Source organism: Podarcis muralis, chromosome 2, assembly GCF_964188315.1.
Source record: "Podarcis muralis chromosome 2, rPodMur119.hap1.1, whole genome shotgun sequence".
In the NCBI taxonomy this organism is placed as follows: Eukaryota; Metazoa; Chordata; class Lepidosauria; order Squamata; family Lacertidae; genus Podarcis; species Podarcis muralis.
In genome coordinates, this window is record NC_135656.1 from 42,677,501 (window position 1) to 42,698,139 (window position 20,639).

At 44.0% G+C, this 20,639-nt stretch overlaps 1 protein-coding gene across 2 annotated transcripts; it reads right to left on the bottom strand.

The window, feature by feature from the left end:
• Positions 1–6,158: 6,158 nt before the first annotated feature.
• On the bottom strand, positions 6,159–20,607 carry LOC114590785 (killer cell lectin-like receptor subfamily B member 1). 2 transcript variants are annotated; one of them, XR_013391858.1, is made up of 7 exons: positions 20,473–20,607; positions 14,766–14,876; positions 13,581–13,715; positions 12,186–12,319; positions 9,797–9,882; positions 6,584–7,577; positions 6,159–6,284 (listed from the first exon to the last, which is right to left on the bottom strand). XR_013391858.1 is itself a non-coding variant. In XM_028717263.2 (6 exons), exons 1-6 carry the CDS (start codon positions 20,489–20,491, stop codon positions 7,457–7,459), a joined length of 606 nt encoding a protein of 201 aa, XP_028573096.2. In that variant the 5' UTR covers positions 20,492–20,607; the 3' UTR covers positions 6,159–7,456. The 2 variants fall into 2 exon arrangements, 1 of the variants encoding a protein (XP_028573096.2); XM_028717263.2 differs by having other exon boundaries at positions 6,159–7,577.
• Between the last annotated feature and the right edge of the window lie 32 nt (positions 20,608–20,639).

The following is a 20,639-nucleotide window of genomic DNA, read 5'->3' on the forward strand; positions in this document are numbered from 1 at the left end:
ACATTGTCCATACCATTGCAGACAGACATTAGATAGTAGCAACCTCCTTTTAAGATGTTTCACCTTTCTCCTGCCGTGAAGATGGGATAATCCAGAGGTCAAAAAGCACAAAATGTTCCTTCTTGTCATTCTCATTAGAAGGTGTCGCTTAGGCAGGTTGAAGTGAGCAGTAGCCACAATAATTTCACCCGAAGTTCTGGAAAATTACATTATCAACAGCTATTGCTCCTCCTGGTGGGTTCATTCCGCACATGGTTCTGTGTTCTCAAGGGCCACCTACTGGACGATGTTTCAGGCTGCAGTCCTGTTGCTTATATGGGAACGCAGTGAGGCTTCTCAGTAAAGATGCCTGGGATTGTGCTGTTAATACCCAATTAATCTGGAATGCACATTTTAAAAAGGTCCAAACTAAGCACATTGGTGCCCAAAGAAAAACTGCTTTTATACAGCCATTGTCAACACTGTGTTAAGATGTAAGTAGTCAAACTTAGGGCTGCCATGCTGGTTTTCCTTTAAAGAAGCTCTACAGTTTTGGGTGGTCCTGGTTTTTACTTTTTGAAATATGGCAACCCTAGTTGGCCTCCTTACTGCGCTGCAGGTTCTATGGAGAAGGAAAAGGTTTTTGCAGACCAGCAAGAATCCATGTGGGGTTTTGTGAGTGCATATATGTGCATCTGTTTCTGTTCATCAACTTCCTGTTGCCCCTTGTATAACTCAGCAGGAAGGAGGAGGAAGAGGCAGAACTAGAACTGGTTCGCTACACCGGTCATTGGCTCTGGCTCCACCTACTCTTACTCTCTCTGCCTTCTGTCCTGCCAGTTCTAATGGGCACCAGCCATTACTGTTAGTTATCACAGTGGGTAAGTATAAGATCCTATGCACACTGACTTAGAGTGTGCATAAGATTCAGTAGGACTGATTTATAAGAAAACATGCATAGAAGTGGGGTTATGTCAGTAGCCCAGTCAGAAACCAGGAACCATAGGGATTACATGAACAGGAGATTGGAAACATGTGCCTGTGGTTGTCCTGGAGCATATTCTCTGTAGCTTGCAAAGCTCCTCACTTTGCTTGGCTAATGTGCCTAACATCTTTACAACCCACAGAGAAGGTATTCCAGAACAACTAAAGGTGCAGGTACCTGATTTCCTATAGCCAGTAAGTGGGTTTTTTTTTGCATGTTTATAAAATATTTAGAGCCTATGTCTGAACTTTCATTTTCAAGGCAGTTTATACAACACTTCTTCTTCTTCTTTAAACACATTAAAAGAGGAATAACAGAACCGAAACGTAAAAGCAGAATAGTACAGTAAAAAAAAAAAAAAAGAATTATACAGGCAATAACTACGGAGGCCACTTTCATATCATCAAGGAAGTGCATTAGCTGGAAAAGAATAATAATGAGAGCCCAGTTTTGTAGACTTCCTAACTATGGCGGAGGTATATTGTATTTCTGTTTAAATTGTAGTCATTATTTCTAAATTTGCATGTAGAAGAGGACGTGTAGAGATGCAAATTTGGAAATAATGAGTACAGTTTAAACAGAAATACAGTGCATATTATCCAGATTTCATCTCCATTTTAAATGCATTTTGAACACATTTTAACACTGCCAGCCACCAAATAAAGGGGACAGTCCCTGAAAGTCATGCAAAACCTTAAACTTTTTATATCCTTCATTGTGTGGTTTGAAGAAGAAGAGGAGGAGGAGGAGGAGGAGTTTGGATTTGATATCCCACTTTATCTATACCTGAAGGAGTCTCAAAGCAGCTAACATTCTCCTTTCCCTTCCTCCCCCACAACAAACACTCTGTGAGGTGAGTGGGGCTGAGCAGTGGCGTAGCATGGGGGGTGCATGGGGGGCCGGCCGCACCGGGCGCAACATCTGGGGGTTAGGGTTAGGGGGCGCAAATCCACGGGTTAGGGGGCGCAAATTACTTGCCTTGCCCCGGGTGCTGACAACCCACACTACGCCACTGGGGCTGAGAGGCTTCAGAGAAGTATGACTAGCCCAAGGTCACCCAGCAGCTGCATGTGGAGGAGCAGGGACGTTTACCAGATTATGAGTCTACCGCGCTCCAGTGTGAACTCCATTGGGGGACAGGACCTGGGAGAGGAAATTAATATGGTTAAGGTGGAGTAAGATCTGGCCCTCAAAACCATTTTCTTCAGTTTCAACCACCATTACAGAAAATTCAATGAAAATAATTCACAGTTGTTTTCTCATGTCTGCATGGATGGGGATCACTTTTAGAAACCAGGTAACAAGTTCTGTTGGTGTAATCGTGGAGCCATAGGGACATATTGGCACCTTTGGTGCCCCTGCCCATCAGTTCGCACTTTCTGGTCCACTGTAATAGCAGAAATTAGCACTATTATTGGTAATGCGGTACAGGCAGACCTGGCTTTGTGCCACCTACCTATATTCAAAGGCAGTAACTTCTCTGTCATGCTGAAACTCTTTATTATCTATCTGATAATGGCTGCTCAGCTCATAGTGGCCCAGGGGTATAACGGTTGCTCAAACATCACAGCAAATAATTGGATTAGGGTTGCTCAAACATCACAGCGAATAATTGGATTAGGGAAGCTCTGCACATTGCAGTCTTGGAAAAACTCAGGCACCATCTAAGAGTTGGGGGGGGGGGCAAAAAACCAGAGGATTTTGCAGCTGTTTGGTTGATTTTTATGACTTTTACTTACCTGTAAATGGAAACATTAATGACTCTTGTCATCATTTGATTGGGCTTTATAATAACAGACAATTTTACCTATGTGGGTTCCACCATAACCAGCAAGCTTTCCATTGACACTAAGATGGACATGTGTATTGGTAATGCAGCTATGGCAATGGTTTGCCTCTCCAAAAGGGTATGGGAGAATGTGGTGCTAATACCCAGTACCAAGATGAAGGTCTTCCCTGACTCTCTCTCTCTCCCCCAAAGCGATAGAACCTATTGCTCACCTGCTGCTTCTTCCGGGTATTTGTCTTTCAAGCCTAAGTTAAATGTTTCTAAATGACTATAATCCCTACATTGTGAATTATAGAATTGTAGATTTGGAAGGCACCCCGAGGGTCATCTTGTCCAGCCCCCTGTAATGCAGGAATCCTACCCACCAACCCTCTGGTTAACAGCCAGATGCACTGCCCCATTGCTTTGCACAGTCTCTGTACACGGCTGAAAGCTTTGTGCTTACTCACCTTTCGTTGTATACTGGTTTTCTTTATCTTGTTTCTCTCCTTTTTTTGTTGGACTAATCCAATTAAAAAGAAGAAAGAAAGAAAGAAAGAAAGAAAGAAAGAAAGAAAGAAAGAAAGAAAGAAAGAAAGACAATGCCTCTCACCCATAGTGGGGGAAACCAGGTTACCTATGTGCCTGCTCAGTCTGTTGCCAAGGTAAAAACCAGTGCATTTTTTCAGCCAGAGAGTGCTGGAACACAGTTCTGGCACCTCTCAGTTGGGTACCATTGAGGGACAGCGCTCCCCCTGCCTGCTTCTTGCCTTTACGTACTTCCCTTCCTCCCCCACAGCAAACACTTGGTGAGTGAGGCTGAGAGACTTCAGAGAAGTGTGACTAGCCCAAGGTCACCCAGCAGCTGCATGTGGAGGAGCGGGGACGCGAACCCGGTTCACCAGATTATGAGTCCACCACTCTTAACCACTACACCACACTGGCTCTGGCAGTGGCAGGGGCACATTTATTTGACCTGCACCAGAACCAGAATCAGCTAGGGAGACAACTTGCCATAGTTTTTCGCGCCTCTGCCTGTGGTGAACAAAGCTGTTGTCAAACCAACATCTGTTCAGGTGTCGAACAGCAACTTACTGTAACAACTTCACGGTGGGTTCTGGCACCTATTTTCTTGAAAAAAAGCACTGGTAATAACCATTGATGGACAAAGTCATGGCCCTTTCTGCTCTTCTGCTCTCCCTTCATAGGCCCTTTAAATAGAGGCTGTCTCACAGCAGCCTCATAAACTTAAAAGATATAGAATGAAATTGGTATTAAGGAACATTTAAGCTTAGAACTGCTCCAGAGCCAAACATCACATCTTTTTAAAGGCTATGGGTCTATTAAGAGTAGGCATCAATAGTTTAATCTTCAGCTAATGTGTCATGATCAATGAGGTCTCCCCACCCCAATTTAATATTGAATATAGGCTAGGATGAGACTAAATGTTGGTGTTAATCTTGGCCCTTCTCCTGAAGTTTCTTCTCCCACCTGATACAGAACCTTGAAATGGCGGACTTTCACAGTATGCCTTTAGTAAAACTGTCTCCCAGTTCAACTCAGAAGGCAGATGACCTTCCATTAGCAAATATGACTGCTGGCTCTCATGGTTTCCAAGGCAACAAAAGGTGGATGAGGTTCAGGAACAATGCCTATCCCTTCTGATGACAGGGAAATTAGGTCAAGTACTCCAGAGTGACAAATGGTGCTTGAGCGTAAGGGTGTGAGTGACTAAAACGGGCTGGAAATAGAAAGCAATTTGCTGAACTCAGCCCTTACCTTTAGTCCTATTAGTATTTTAGAACAAGTGAAGGCAAGGGACATTTTGTTAAGACAGCAATTCAACTCGTGGTGTTCCTGTTCATGAAACTACTGATAATAATCCATCCTTCAGGGAGCTAAGCGGTCCAGAGCAATGCCACCTGAGACATGCAGAGGGGAGGTCGTGGGCTTTGGCAAACAGATTTGGGATGGTTAGCTAGCTGGAAGAACAGGAGAAACTCTACTGAAGGAGAACAAAGAAGGGCAATGGATCCAACTAGGGCATCTGTTGTAACTTTTAACCACCTCTCCTCTCAGTTCCTTAAAACTTGGTAGGCAATTATGCAATAGGAACTGATTTCCTTAGAAACATTTACCACCCACACTGAACGGTTTTTTCCAAGTACCTCAGAAAAATTGTCATGAGTGCATGGCACCACTTCCCTAAGTGGCAAGACGTCAAGGGTTTAATTCCCTCTGAATGAGGTAGCATTGAAGACTTACCATTCCTTGAACATTTGTGAAAAAATTCTGCTGTGCAAAATGCTCCTGTTCGGTGATCCACAGAGCCATGCCCCTTCCCATCATACTCCATGCCCTTCTTCACATGGCCAGTGAGCATGCCCAGTCCTCACTGGTCTTTTTTAATGAAAGGTGGTGGTGTTCTACTTTCTTAGGTTTCTCCCCTTACTTTGCAAACTTATGGTTTCCATGAGTATGCTGATACCTCCAGCTTGTTCCTTGGTAGACCTGTTTTGGCTACAGTTTTGTTGATATGCAACACCTGCCTGCAGCTAGAAGTGATATACTGTATAAGCAGAGCTTTTTTGGAAGCAAATAGACACTCCATCAGCAGGCAGATCCCTAGAGAAACTTTGGCAGCTTCCATCACCACAGCTGAACTCCATCTACAAAGTCTCAGCAGTCTGACCCTCTCTCCTTTGGGGCACATAAATGTGCTCACTCACAGGGACTGCTGTGCGTTTGTCTGTGGTTTACCCACAGATCTACAAAATTTGATTTCAAATACCATCTGCAAAGATGATATTCAGTGAATTGTGAAATACAGTGGTACCTTGGTTCTCAAACGGCTTGGCTCCCAAACATATCAGCTCCCGAATGCCACAAACCTGGAAGTAAGTGTTCCGGTTTGCGAACGTTTTTTGGAAGCCGAACGTCCATTTCAGCTGTCGGCATTGTTTCCAGGGCCAATCAGCCAATCAGAAGCCACGCCTTGGTTTGTGAACGTTTTGGAAGTCGAACGGACTTCCAGAACAGATTGGGTTCGAGAACCAAGGTACCAGTGTACTCAGAATCCAATTGTTATTGCAACTATCTTATTCATTTGAAATACTTCTCAGTTTATGCCAGTCAAGAAGTATTTGCATTTGTAATTTGACCTAGTTTGAAGGGCAAAGATGAAACTTTGCATAGTGAAGCGAATCTACCCAATCCAGACTTCTAGACCCAGTACACAAGCACAAGACACAGCTACCCATTGAAATTTGCGCTTTTGTGATGCAGTTCTCTAACAACAATAACAACAGTATGTAAAAGAATGCAGCCATTAAAAATATGTGTCAGTGATAATAGCATATTAGGGAATATGCTGGCAAAAATGCATAGGCTGGGCACAACTGCATCCAAAACACATCAGGAGAAAAGCACAGGAAAATGCAAATAATTTTTCATGAACTTTAAAAATATTTACAAACTGCTGCAGAAATAAGGGTGAATTAAGATTGGAAAAATTTGAAATGAGGAGAAACCAAAACTATGAGATTTCTCTATCTTTAACTCAGCATTTCGGGGTGCGCTCCCGTTGCTCGGTCCCAGCGCCTGCCAACCTAGCAGTTCGAAAGCACCCCCGGGTGCAAGTAGATAAATAGGGACCGCTTACAAGCGGGAAGGTAAACGGCGTTCCGTGTGCGGCTCTGGCTCGCCAGAGCAGCGATGTCACGCTAGCCACGTGACCCGGAAGTGTCTCCGGACAGCGCTGGCCCCCGGCCTCTTGAGTGAGATGGGCGCACAACCCTAGAGTCTGTCAAGACTGGCCCGTACGGGCAGGGGTACCTTTACCTTACCTTTACCTTTAACTCAGCATTTCTCAAGCAAGTTCCATACACAACAGTGTATTACTTTAGGCTCAGCTCAATTCCTTGAAATCAGGTAAGTATAATTTGAGCTTCTTCTTCTGTATTTTCATTTTCATTCTTTGCCTTCCCTTATTTTTACACGTTTGCATAATCATCCAGTCACATCCTGAGCTTAGGAAAGACCGAATCAAAGCCAGCACTGAACATTTTGCCTCTTTTTCCTCTTTCTTCTTTCATATTTTCAATATTAGTTCACATTGCCAGTTGAGCAGCGAGGCAATTTTCTCTCATTTCCCTCTTATTACTGAGGCACATTTCTAACATCCTTTTTTTCTGGCTGAAATCCACTTTTGGAACTGTTTTTCAGTTTGCTGTTCCCTTGTTCTCGTGACATGCTTGTGCTATTTAAAGCCATATTTCTCTCGCCCTTCCCATTTCCTGTTTACTTCCTTTTCTTTCTTTTTTCAGTTTTCAGAGCATGATCCATTTCTGCCCCCAACAGTGATGTGGTGGAAGACAAGATGCAAAGTCTCTGCACAAACACACACAAGAAGGCCAAGAGCTGGTCGCCGGAAGCAGACACACCTGCTCTTTAGTGTTATACCGAATTTTAAAAAGACCATTCTCAGCTGTTTGCCCACCTCAAAATTGGCTGTTTTGTTTCTGCTCTGGAGATATACTTCCATAGCACTATAACAGCCATGTGAGACATATTCCTGTGCAACCGGCCATAGAAGTGCAAAGTCCGCTGTACATTGAAACTATGAACAGAGCACATACATAGACGAGCACATTACAGCTACATGCCGTAATTTTTCACAAATGACAATATAAAGCTTACAAAGTAACATGGAAATATATTGTTTCTTATGCTTGATATTTTTCACAAATGTAATGCAAAGGATGGGTGCAAGAAGTTTGTGAAGGAGCAATCGTATTGTTTTTCCAGGAGACAAATGTACAGTTTTCATTTTCTGTCTTCCGAGTTCTATAAAGAAAGAATAACATGCTTCATTTTTACTGGGAAAGAATGACCCAATTCTACAAGTGTCAGTTAAGGAACACACAAGGACACGTAGATTGCTTTCAACTGATCAGGACCCTTTAGCACTGGTGAGGCATTCATTGCCTTTCTGAAATCAGTTGGAAACAGAATTAAAACGGTGGTCCTACATGACACTTTAGATAACGCTGTTTTCATTGGGCAAAGTTTCACTATATATTACTAATTCATTTTATTGGAACATTTCCATCTGGGCTCTCCAATTCCAAAATGAAACACTCAAAGTGTCTAACATAAATACAACCAATTAACGACAATAAACTCCTCCACTCCTGTAATTTGCAGGGAACAGGAAATGACTTATGAAGGACAATTCATGAAAGTCATGGACATAGTTACTGAAAAGGAATCAATTAATTAGGAGGATGTGACTAATTAAAAAGGTACAGTACAATAACTCAAAAGTACTCTTCATAGTACTTTGCCAGTCCACACTAGACAGACTGGTGCTGCAATTGTATTTTACAACAAAAAGAGGCCCTTATCAGGTCTGAATAAATTGGGAAGACAGCAGAGGAGCTCACATGGGCTGTCATTACAAATGAAATTTACACATAAAAAATTAGTGAACAAAGGAGGTCAATTCCAGTGAAAATAGGGTGGAAGTGACCTTAAAGGAAGGTCCAGATGAAGGATTTATTAGGTGTTGAATATGCTGATTCACTGCACAGGTAACAAAAAAATCCAGTCTCTCCCCCTCTCAATCACTTTAGGAGAATCTACATCTAGAAACCCTGTACTCCATTGACTAGGAGAGAACAACTCATGTCGAAAGCATCACACGCACAGAAGATGGACCACCACTGCTCTCCATCTGACATGAAACATCAGAAGGAGGTTGGCCCCATTCACACACCTTGTCACACCTCACTGGATTGTTGGCAAATGCTAATGATAAAATTTCCCTTGGTGGATATGATAAACCTCAGTGATGTTATATCCAGGAGAACTGGCTTCCTTTGGTTGGCCAATCCCCTTCCTAACTGATCAGCACTTCCCACCAACTGTAAAATCTTTCATTCTAATTGGGTAACTGGGTTCTCATTCTGCTATTTTAGAAATCTTCAATATATGCTATACTTTTATGTGGTTGTTTGGAAACTTGCCTTGATCTAAACCAGTGCCTTAGATCTCTTTGGTCACACTGGGCTAACACGTAAGTGTTTTGTTCTGCTGGAGGCTACACACAGCAGAGAGTAGCGTTTTAGTTCTTATTTCCTGGAATCTTGCAGGAGTCTGGCATCTCCCGGGTCTGAGTTGGGGGTGGACTGTTAACAGGAGTGGTGACAGCCTATCGGTTTGGGGGTTTTGATTGACACTGAACCCCTTAACCTTTACAGGTCTGTGCTGTAAGTTCCTACAGAAACATCAGGGGGTGGAAACAATTACCTGCTGTGACAATTTACTTAGGGAAGCACGGGTAGGTTTGTCATCTCTCGAATAACATTTGGTGCCCACCTAAAGGCTTGGTTCTCAGTATTTTTAATGTGATAACTTCTCCATAAAAAGACTCCTCTGGAGCATTCTGATATGATGGACCAGCTTTCTGAGTGCTTTGGTTAGTCAAAATTACAACTTGCCATATCTAGGGCTTAACCCACACTAGTAGGGTTTCTCAAGAAAACTGAGATATACTGAAGGCTCATCCATACTTCTGCTTGCTCCGAATTAGAGCTAAAGAGCAGGTTTTCTGGGGGAAAGTGGCGGGGCAAAGGCAAAACCACTAGATTTATGCCTAGAAAGCATGGGACCAGCAGATGATCACTCAGAGCCATGTTTTCTAGGCACAGGACAAGAAGCAGGATGGGCCCTGAGATGGAATCTTGTGTTGTACATGATGCAGCATTCTCAGGATCTCTGGGGAAAATAAACTTGTGGTGAATTCATCACACAAACTAAGGGTTGTATACATTGGCATTCATATAATTGCTCTACCTAGCCCACACTGGTCTTTGTTCTGACTCTCTCTGTTCTGGAGCTTAATGGATACCTACAGCCCATGATGTGACCCTTGTCAGCTGATTTCATAATGTTCTCTTTTGAAAAGTGCAGCACACATTTGCAGCTTCATGTGGTCATAAAATTCTTGTGAGCAGATAGGAATTTGGAGAGGAGACCAACAGCAGTAAATGAAGCTTACTTACCTGCCAGTCACTTTATTCTGTTCTCCTTCAGGGTTGTCAACCCAGTATTCAGAATTATTTCCAAGGTTCAGATTGACCTCCTTGATCTAACATGATGATGATTGTTATTATTTTATTGAATTTATATACCGCCCTATACCCGGAGGTTCCAGGGTGGTTCACAGAAAAGATAAACATAAAAACCACAATATATATATAACCACTGGGACACAGGTTGCACTGTGGGTTAAACCACAGAGCCTAGGACTTGCCGATCAGAAGGTTGGCAGTTCGAATCCCCGTGATGGGGTGAGCTCCCATTGCTCGGTCCCAGCTCCTGCCCACCTAGCAGTTCGAAAGCACGTCAAAGTGCAAGTAGATAAATAGGTACCGCTCCAGCGGGAAGGTAAACAGCATCTCCGTGCGCTGCTCTGGTTCGCCAGAAGTGGCTTAGTCATGCTCCCTTGGCCAATAAAGCGAGATGAGCGCCACAACTCCGGAGTCGGTCATGACTGGACCTAATGGTCAGGGGTCCCTTTACCTTTATATATAACCACAATAAAAACAACAACCCAATAACACGTCCCCCCATAAAAGAGCCACATTTTAAAAGGGCATAGGATGTCAATCAGATCAACCAACGGCATGGTTAAAAAGATTTATTTTTGCCTGGTGCCTAAAGGTGTATAATGAAGGTGCCAGGCGAACTTCCCTGGGGAAAGCATTCCACAGACGGGAAGTCACTGTAGAGAAGGCCCGTTCTCATGTTGCCACCCTCCTGACCTCTCAAGGAGGAGGCACATGAAGAAGGGCCTCAGAAGATGATATCAGGGTCCGGGTAGTTTCATATGGGAAGAGACGGTCCTTGAGGTATTGTGGTCCTGGGTCGTTTAAGGCTTTATAGGTAAAAACCAGCACTTTGAATTGGGCCCAGAAACTAATTGGTAGCCAGTGTAGTCGGACCAGGATCGGTGTAATATGCTCAAACCGTCTTGCTCTGGTGAGCAACCTGGCCACTGAATTCTGCACTTGCTGAAGTTTCTGAATCGTCTTCAGAAAGCAGGAAAGGTCAGATCAGTGTCTGCTCTTTGCCCTCCCCCTCAATCCAGAAGAGTGTAATCAACACTAAAAAGGAACTGCAAGTTACCCTCCAAATTAGGACCTCTGAGATAGCTCTGGGCTATAGCAACTGCACCTCTAATTTAACAAACTAAATGAGATTGACTGACTGAGTGCTCATTAATGGTTCCTTGTCATCCTGGAAAAAAGGGACAAGTGGGTTGCCATAGGGTTCTGTGCTGGGTTCATGGTTCTTCAACGTCTTTATGAATAACTTAGATGATGAAGGAATTAAGGGGATGCTCATCCAATTTGCAGATGATAGCAAACTGGGAGGGGGAGCCAATGCCACAGAAGGCAGAATCAGGATTCAAGATGGGCCCAAACTAACAGAATGAAATTCAGTAGGCTCAAATGTTAAGTTCTACACTTAGGCAGGAAGAATCAGCTGCACAAATATAAGATGGGGGGACAACTTTGGGTTACGAACTTAATTCGTTCCGGAGGTCCGTTCTTAACCCGAAACCATTCTTAACCTGAGGCGCGCTTTCGCTAATGGGGCCTCCCGCTGCTGCCGCGCCACCGGTGCACGATTTCTGTTCTCATCCTGGGGCAAAGTTCTCAACCCGAGGTACTACTTCCAGGTTAGCAGAGTTTGTAACCCAAAGTGTTTGTAACACGAAGCTTTTGTAACACTGTAGTACATATGAAAAGTATCCAGGAGTCTTGGTAGACAACAGCTGAACATGAACCAGCAGCAGCAGCAGCAAAAAATAAAAAATAAAACAGCTAATGCTATTCTAGGCTGCATCAACAGAACTATATTGTCCAGATCAAGGGAAGTCATAGTCCAAGCAGAAGTGTGGATTAGCACTCAGCTTGAATTTGTTCTTATTTGTGATATAAAGTTGCTTTATATAACTAGTTCATACTATTCTATTTTGTATAATTTTGATATTTAGATCCCATTTTTTGTGGGTGGGTGGGTGGGTTGGGACATATTTCTTCTTTGCTGGGTTCAGCATCCCACAGTGGCCAATGAGGTGCCTTCAGCACATTTGGCAGTGTTCAGGAAACAAATGGCAGGAGAAAGTTGGGAAGCGAGAATCTGAGTAAAATTCTGGGCATGGGAAAGGTCACACATGTACATAAGAGGCTGCAATTGTAGGCCACTACTGTACCTAGGAATAGAGTTAAGTAAAGAAACTGAGTAGCAGATGGATCATCACAGAAAACTATGAGGATCAAGAATGGGAAGAACAGTGTGTGTGTGTCCTGCCTCACTGAAATCTAATTAATTCTCTATGCAAGGTAGCCAACAATTAGTTCCAGGAAAGTCACCAATGCTCACCGCTTCAGCCGTTGCCAGGGGCGCACTTCGCCTACTGCAGTCCCTCCGTGCCTCTGCCCAGGTATGTTTATGAATGGAGATGTAAATGCACTTTGTCTGGTACTTCTGAAAGTCCCCTGGACACTGAGGAATAACTGAAACACACAGAGCCCTGGGATAAGAAACCATGGTACTGGAACGATTCTATGTACTAATCATGAAAGCTCCAGATCTTAGCATAGCTTGCTAGTCATACTCATCCATCCAAAACTGAGCTCCCCATTCTATACTGTTCAGTGCTTAATGCTGTGGATATTTGCACATTTATATATTACAAATGTATTCTACCCAGCCCAGCAGAGAGTACATGAGGTTTTGAACCATTGCCCGTGGATCGTCACAACAGGCTGTGGGTTTAACCTATAATTCAGCCCTGCCCTTCCTCTATTTCTTTGGGCTGTACAGCTGCTAACACCATCTTTCCTCTAACAACTTGGCTACTGTTCTTCCAGTGTACATGCCGGTGCTCCAGCAACATAGCTGAACTATCCTCAGAAACCCAAGGCAGCTAGCTATCCTCTCAAAGAGCCAAATCTGTATTTGAATATTTAATCAACTGGTCCTTGACAACTTCACACATACACAATAGTCCCATGAAAATCACATCGGGAAGTGACCCCATCAGCTGTCCACAGCAAAAGGCTTTGATTCTGTGTATCAGAGATGGTGAACCTGTGGCCCTCTAGATGCTAGTAGAGTACAACTCCCATCACCCTAACCACTTGCTGGCTGAGGCTGACAAAGGTTGGAGGCCAACAGCATCAGGAGGGCCACAGACAGAGGCGGATTTAAGGGTACTCAACTGGTTTGTCCACACTGGGCGCCGAACCAAGAGGGTGCCACATTTTCTCAACTCCTCCTCACAACACACCTCTTGCACTAACATCAATTAGTACAATGCCTCCTGAACGTCTGATAAGTGCACTTTTTTCTGGAGAGAAGCTGAAGGTACATTTCATTCTTACATCCAAGAAGGGTTCATACTTGAGCATGCTAAAAGTGAGAACTTCCTTTACCCACGCAAGAAGCCCAACTGCTGCATTTCCTTCTGAATGGCTCTGGGCCTGCTGCATTAGCAGTGACTGATCAGACAATGCAGAAAAGTGTGGTAACATGACTCGCCCCATTCTGGTGGGGCTGAATGAAAGAAGGCAAGAACTGTACATAATGTGGAAGCACAGTGGGCTTCCTCCTCTGGGAGTGGGTACTTTAGGCTAGCAGGAATCCTATTTTTTTTAGTCTGTTTCCTGTGGCACATTAACAGTTCCTCTCACAGTATAAAGTTTGAGAATGTTTGGACTACAATGACCAGCGGCATAGGATGATGTGCCCTTCCGGGTCCTCTGTTGAACTTACATTTCAGAAAGGCCAGCACAAAGGCAGCTGACGCTATTAACAGGGAAACAAACACCAAGATGTAGAGGGTGATGATAGACGCTCTCCGACAACAGCAGTCCGTATGATCAGTAAATCTGGTGGGTGTGGGCACACCTGCAGATAACCAATAAGAGTGACTATTATAGCACACACACAAAAATAGCTGGTATCACGGAGTAAGGGGCCAGATGTGAGCTGTACATATGTAAAAGGCATGTGTATATGAGATGACATGCTTAAGTGCAGCCCACCTGCTGTGGATGGGAGATGGTGGGATCTGCAGTTCAAAGATGAGGTGGGGTGGTGGAGGGTGATACTTGGGGTGAACCCCCCCTAATGTATATTGACAGGCCCCTGCAGAGGGAGGGACACAGGTGGGTATACTTGCCCTGGGCCTCGGAGGCCTAAGCCGGCTGATGGTGGGGTGGGCAGAGACTGCCTGCTTTTTTGTTTATAGCTTTATTTTATCAAGACTCCTGCCCCATGCCTCAGACAAGCTCTCCGTGGGCCTGTTAAGTGGTGCCTCAGACCACCAACTTCCATGTCTTCTAGGCTCAATCCTTCTGAAAGGACAGATGGGCCTAGTGTGTACAGCAGGCAGATAAGCACCAGGCATCCTGATATATGATCTGTAATAGATGGTGTTTGATCAAAGCAGGAGGAGGGGGGCTTCTGGGGTGGGTCATCCGAGGGAGGTACGTTCAGGCACCATTCTTTCTAGAAAAAAAGCACTGCTTATAAGAAAACAATATGTTTTGAATGTGTTATAAAGGTACAGTGTGCACACAGCCTGAATTTAAGGGAGGTGTATCGCTCAAGGACACATCCATTCTACCTTTCTCCACGAAGCTGACCTATCAGCATCAGTGAGTCATTTAACGAAACATCCTCTTGGTTAAAAATAATGGAGGCCTTGGAAAGATGTCAACATGGTGTGGTCACTCAACTCACGATCTGCTTCAACCTACTCCCCCAGTAGGATAGTTTGTTTATTTGTTGGGAAATGATCTAGGTGAGCAATTACTTAAACAGGTTCTAGTGGACCCTTTGGATTGGGTGATAGGCATTGTGGCATTTCCACAGCGCACGCAATGGCTTCTTCCCAATCCCCAAACCAGATTGAGGCCATAGACATTATTGTACGTACTGTTAAGAATCACTTACCTGTATCTGCTTTCTGTGTTTGCTGTGGGGTTGGCTGTTGCCATCTCAGCAAATGGGGAGGTACAACATTCTCATAATCCCTTTCAGATGGGGCCAAACTTTCTATGGAATCTAGAGAAAGAAACAGTAGCTAAGGGGTGGTATTAAAATCCACACACCCTTTGAAAATCATCACTTACTGTAGTCTGTTTATGCCAGGCATGTCCAAAGTCTGTTTCGGGGGCCTAATTTGGCCCCTGTGGCAGTTTATTTGTTTATTTCGTGGGGTAAAAAACCTCAACAACTTCTAATAGGTATGAGAATGATTACTATGAGAACAGTCACTATCCCACTTGTTTTATCCTTTGGAGAATGTTCTATGAGCTGGGGTAGAGTGTTGTTGTTTAGTCGTTTAGTCGTGTCTGACTCTTCGTGCCCCATGGACCAGAGCACGCCAGGCACTTCTGTCTTCCACTGCCTCCCGCAGGGGTAGAGTAGGTAATAAGTTTAAAAAAAAATTTCTGCTTCTTTCCCCAGCCCTCATATTCTCATATAATGCAACTGTTTACTGTATGGCTAACCAACAACCTTAAATCCACATCTCTGTGCTAGGTTGCTCACTGATACTGGTGTGCAAAGTTGACACAGAACACTTCAATGGGAATTAGTAATTATCTTGTTTTTATTTCTTAAAGCAAAAACAACTACTGTATTTTTTGCTCTATAAGACCCACTTTTTCCCTCCTAAAAAGTAAGGGGAAATGTGTGTGCGTCTTATGGAGCGAATGCAGGCTGCGCAGCTATCCCAGAAGCCAGAACAGCAAGAGGGATTGCTGCTTTCACTGCGCAGTGATCCCTCTTGCTGTTCTGGCTTCTGAGATATATTTTTTCTTGTTTTCCTCCTCCAAAAACTAGGTGCGTCATGTGGTCTGGTACGTCTTATAGAGCGAAAAATACAGTAACTTTTGCACATTGGAGCAAAAAATTCTAACATCACTTATATACTAATCTAGTCTGAAGTGGGGGTGACTGACCAGGAATTTCGAGGCCTTGGTGGATGGTTAAATGAAAATATTGAACCCCAACATGCAGCAGTTATGAAAAAGGTAAATTCTGTGTTGGGCTCAGTTCTGGTCACAACACATCAAAAAGAATATTGGGGACTGAAAAGGTTTCAGAAAAGCCCAACCAATGGAGAGGGTGGAACAACTTCCCTATGAAGAAAAGTTACATCATTTTGGGCTTTTCAGTTTAGAAGATGTGGAAAGTGATAGACGTGTATAAAGACATGTGCTTCATGGTGTGAAGAAAGTGAAGAGAGTATCTTAGTATTTTTTAATCCTAGAGCCTGGGGCTATCCAATGAAGCTAAACATTGTAAGATATAAAAGGAAGTACTTCTTCACACAGCATATACCTCATTTTTCGCTCTATAAGATGCACCAGACCATAAGACGCACCTAGTTTTTGGAGGAGGAAAACAAGAAAAAAAAATATTCTGAATCCCAGAAGCCAGAACAACAAGAGGGATCGCTGCGCAGCGAAAGCAGCGATCCCTCTTGCTGTTCTGGCTTCTGGGATAGCTGTGCAGCCTGCATTTGCTCCATAAGACACACACACACATTTTCGCTTACTTTTTAGGAGGGAAAAAGTGAGTCTTATAGAGCAAAAAATAAGGTAGTTAAAACCATGGAACAGGATTCAACAGAGAGTCCCATCCGTGGAAGCAATGCAAGAACGTCTACTTCTTAAGTGGTGCTTTCCCCGCCCTGCTCCCATCCACATGCCTCCAAATTGGGTCACTGAGGGGTGCCAGGAGAACCCCCGGGAACAGTGCATGCTGGGAGAAGAATGAAGATCATTCCTCCTGGAAAGCCCAAATGTTGGCTTTGTGCAACATTGAATTATTCCGCCATAAGATATATGAAGGGCTTGGTTTGCTTTAAAGGAGGATTAGAGAAATTAATGAAAGATAAGGTTATTAAAGGTTACTAGTTATGGTGGCTGTATATTAACTCCAGTACCACAGGCAGCATGCCTCTGAATACCAGCTGCTCAGGAGCACGTGGGAGGCTGCTTCTGCATTCATGTCCTGCTTCTGGGCTTCGCAGATGTATGAGGGTGTTCAGGAGGGCACCCTCTATATCGGGGTTGGGGAACCTTCCTTAGTCTGGGGGCCACTGGCGGAGGAACAGGGGTGTGGGGGAGAGCGCAAGATCCTGGTGGTAAGATCCAGCTGGGGTGCCATTGTGGCTGCCCCCTTACCCCGCGCTGGGCACCAAGCCCCCATAGGTGGCGTGCCATGCCCCAGGGATGTGTGCCACCCCCGCCCCTGCCTGCTCCCCCCCCCACCAGAGCCTGAAGCTCCGCCACTGCTGTGGGCCAAAGGTTTAAGTGTGTGATGTCATATTGCGTTTTTTCTGTTTTTTGTTGGGAGTTGCCTAGAGTGGCTGGGGCAACCCAGGCAGATGGGCGCAGGAGCGAAACCAGGCTTTATTTCACCCGGGTCAAAGACCCAGTTTGGCACACACACCACACACACATGCGTACACACACACAGGCTAGGAGCCTTAATGGCACCCCTCTGGAGGCTTCACCTAGGGCAAAAAATCTGGCTAGCCCCCCCAACTATGCCTCTGGATGGGAGGCATATAACTATATTATTGTTATGTATTGAAGTTCTCACCCTGGCCACCAGGAGTATTGTGTATGTAGTTTTCACTCAGGTCCGCGTCAGTTATTTTAGGCGGGAAACCCTGGGTTGATGTTGCTACAATGTTGACAGCCGGCTGCCTATAAAAGCAGGCCGGCTGAGCTGTTTGCTGTTCAGTTATGTTACAGCTTACAAATAAAGAGCTGCTTTGGAGAAATCGCTGTGTCGTCTGCTATGTCTACCCACTATTTAACAATTATTATTATTATTATTATTATTTGGTTGGCCACAGTGGGGAAGATGATGCTTGACTAGATGGGCCTTTGGCCAAGGGCTCTTCCTGTGTTATGTTCTCAGGGAGCGCTGTTTGCATGTGTATATTTGGCAAAATTGCATGCAAGAATGTGTCCATTAGGAGAAATTCACACTAGAATGCAAATGAATGTAACCGTAACTTCTCCCACTTTTAAGAAGCATCAACTTTACGATCTTATTCCAAAATGAGTTATGATACAAATGAATGTTCATGATAATTTTTTGTTAAAAAACAAACAAACCTTAAACTGATGCAGAAGAGCGGAGAAGTGAATTTAAGATTCAAGAAATTAGAAACTGAGAAACAGAAATTGACAGATTCATCCATTGCAAGCTGTAAGCCACCCACTGCCCCACCCACCCACTCACAATGTGTGCAGGAGTGAGACAGAAAATGCTATGGAAAGGGATAGACAAGGGGAAAGATGTGTGACAGGAAAAGGATGCATTGGAGGAGATACACGGTACAGCAAGGTTCTTCCTGCAAACTGACAATTAGCTAGTGTGCCTTTGAGTTGACCAGCCAAAACACTAAGCACAGGCTTCTTGTAGTTATAACCATCAAAGCAAATAGGACATTATTTTATATTGTTATAGGTTTGAGGGAGGGTCAGTCTGAACGATACTCATGGATCCCTTCCAAACCTGTGATCCTATGTATGTGAGGTTAGAATCCACAAGAGGAAACTCTTCTTCACATGATCTCAAGGCGGGGGATAGTGACAAAAAACACCTGATAGTAAAACAAATAAAATACATATTTTAATACTAGCATATGAGCAGGAAAGAAACACATCAGTTAAAAACTACAGAGTCTGCCTAAAAAATTCCTAAGCTCCCTGAAAATACATCTGGCAAGTATGCATAGCTTATAGAAAGGAAAAAGAAAAGGCGAACAGGAAATGTATGCCTCTGGTTGTAAGCTGAGCCAAAATTTCTTTTTATTATTTGGCCATTCTGTTGCCTCTGTATAGGAACTGCTTTCTATCTCTTGCCTTCTATGAGTAGAACCTTTGCGAAGTTGAGTCCCAGCCAGACTCAGTATACTTCACATGGCTTTCCTGCCCATATCACCATGATCTCATTAAGCATATGTTGCAAGGGAGGGCAAGGAACAAACTGGGGAGATGGTGCTCCATACATCCCATTGATTCTAGGGCAACAAACTAATCATGTAATCTAGTTGGCCACTGCCTTATGTGTTACAGTGGTTGTTGTTTTGGAAGGCTGGGTAAAATGGACAGGTTTGATACAAGCACACATTTACCTTAAATATATAAAAAATCCATTTTTAAGCTGCTCTCACAGCAGTGCTAGCACTTCCTTATTACATCTCTTCCTGTCTGGCATGCCTTGTCAAAGAATGCTACAGTTGCAGCCAGCTAAATCACTGTCCATGCAGAACAACTTCTGTAAGTGCAATGACACTTCTCCTCCTGTTCTCACGTGCCTCCTGCACTGACCCAAATTTCTTTCCCAAGGCTGAGTTTGGGAACTGGGGGCCAAGCAAGGAGAAGAGAGTGAAACTGAAGTCCTCATGTGGAATGAGAAGCTGGATACAACCCACAGTATAAATAAAATCCAGGTAGAGATATAGGTAACCTTTGATACTGGTTATTGCTTTAGACTAAATATGTTTTAGAAATATGTATTGTGATTTTTAATACACTGTACACCACCCTGAGACCATACAGTGAAAGACAGATAGAAACATCTAAATAAACTAACTGCAGATACCCATTTCACATTATGTGTAGGTAAACTTTATTTTTTATGTATAACATTCGTATCCCACTCTTCATGCAATGTACAGGGCAGTTTCTAGATATCCTGTGTTATTTCACAGTCACACTTGGTAGGTTGTGGGGGGGGGGGGAGGCGGGGAGAGATAGACAGACAGACATTATCTGGAAGAGGTTTAACCCAAAGCCTCCCTTTCCATCCAGAGTCAGAGATAAAGAGAGTAGAATGAAACTCAAGAGAGAATGCCCAAATCATAATCTCAAAGAGGCAGCCAGGAGTGGGTGGGTGGGTCATGGAAGAGAATGCATGCCAGGTTGCAGAGGTGTGTTCAAAAGCAGTGTGGTCCTTTGTATCATCATCACATTTATATCCTACCTTCCCTCCAACGAGCTTAAGGAGGCAGACACACTTCTCCCCACCCCCATTTTATTCTCACAAACATCCTATGCAGTAGGTCAGGCTAAGAAATGGCGACTGGCCCAAGGTCACTCAGTAAGCTTTCTGGCTGATTTGGGATTTGAACCCTAGTCTTCCAGGTCCTAGTTCAACACTTTAACCGCTATATCACAAGGGCTCTTTGTTTAGTAAAGACAGTGGGCTAGAAGTCAAGAAACACTGGGGGCAAATATTAAGTCAATAAGCCAGGATGAGTCACTGCTTCTCTACTAGAAACACATAATGTTGGGAGCAGGTCAACCAGGAATGGTGGGGAGACCAGTATCCTCACAGATAGAGTCAGGCTGCTTCTTTACTTGATTTCGCAGAGCAAGCACACACTGCTCCATCCCATTCACACTGTGCTTTTGCTGAACCTGATGAAGCCTCTGTTCTGCCCACATAGTTGGCCTAATAATTACCCTCTAAATTGGTATTGGTCTCCCTTTTCAAATGTCACTTCTTTCAGTAGAGTAAGTAGACCAATCCATCAAAGCAAACGCTGGTCAAGGTAGAGAAGACAGGCCTACGTGCGCGCGCACACAAACCCTTCGAGGTTCTTTTTTTGCTGTCCAGTTCCTACCTGGTCTCCGACGTGCCATTTGTTCTTTTCTCGTGGTGTAGTACAGCTCCAGCGCTCCAGAACTGTTTGGGCACTTAGCACTGTTTGCTGTTCCCTCAAAAGTGAGATGTGGCTACTTCCCCAAAGGCAGGCGTCACTCACTTGTACAACAAGTGGACCTAAATGTT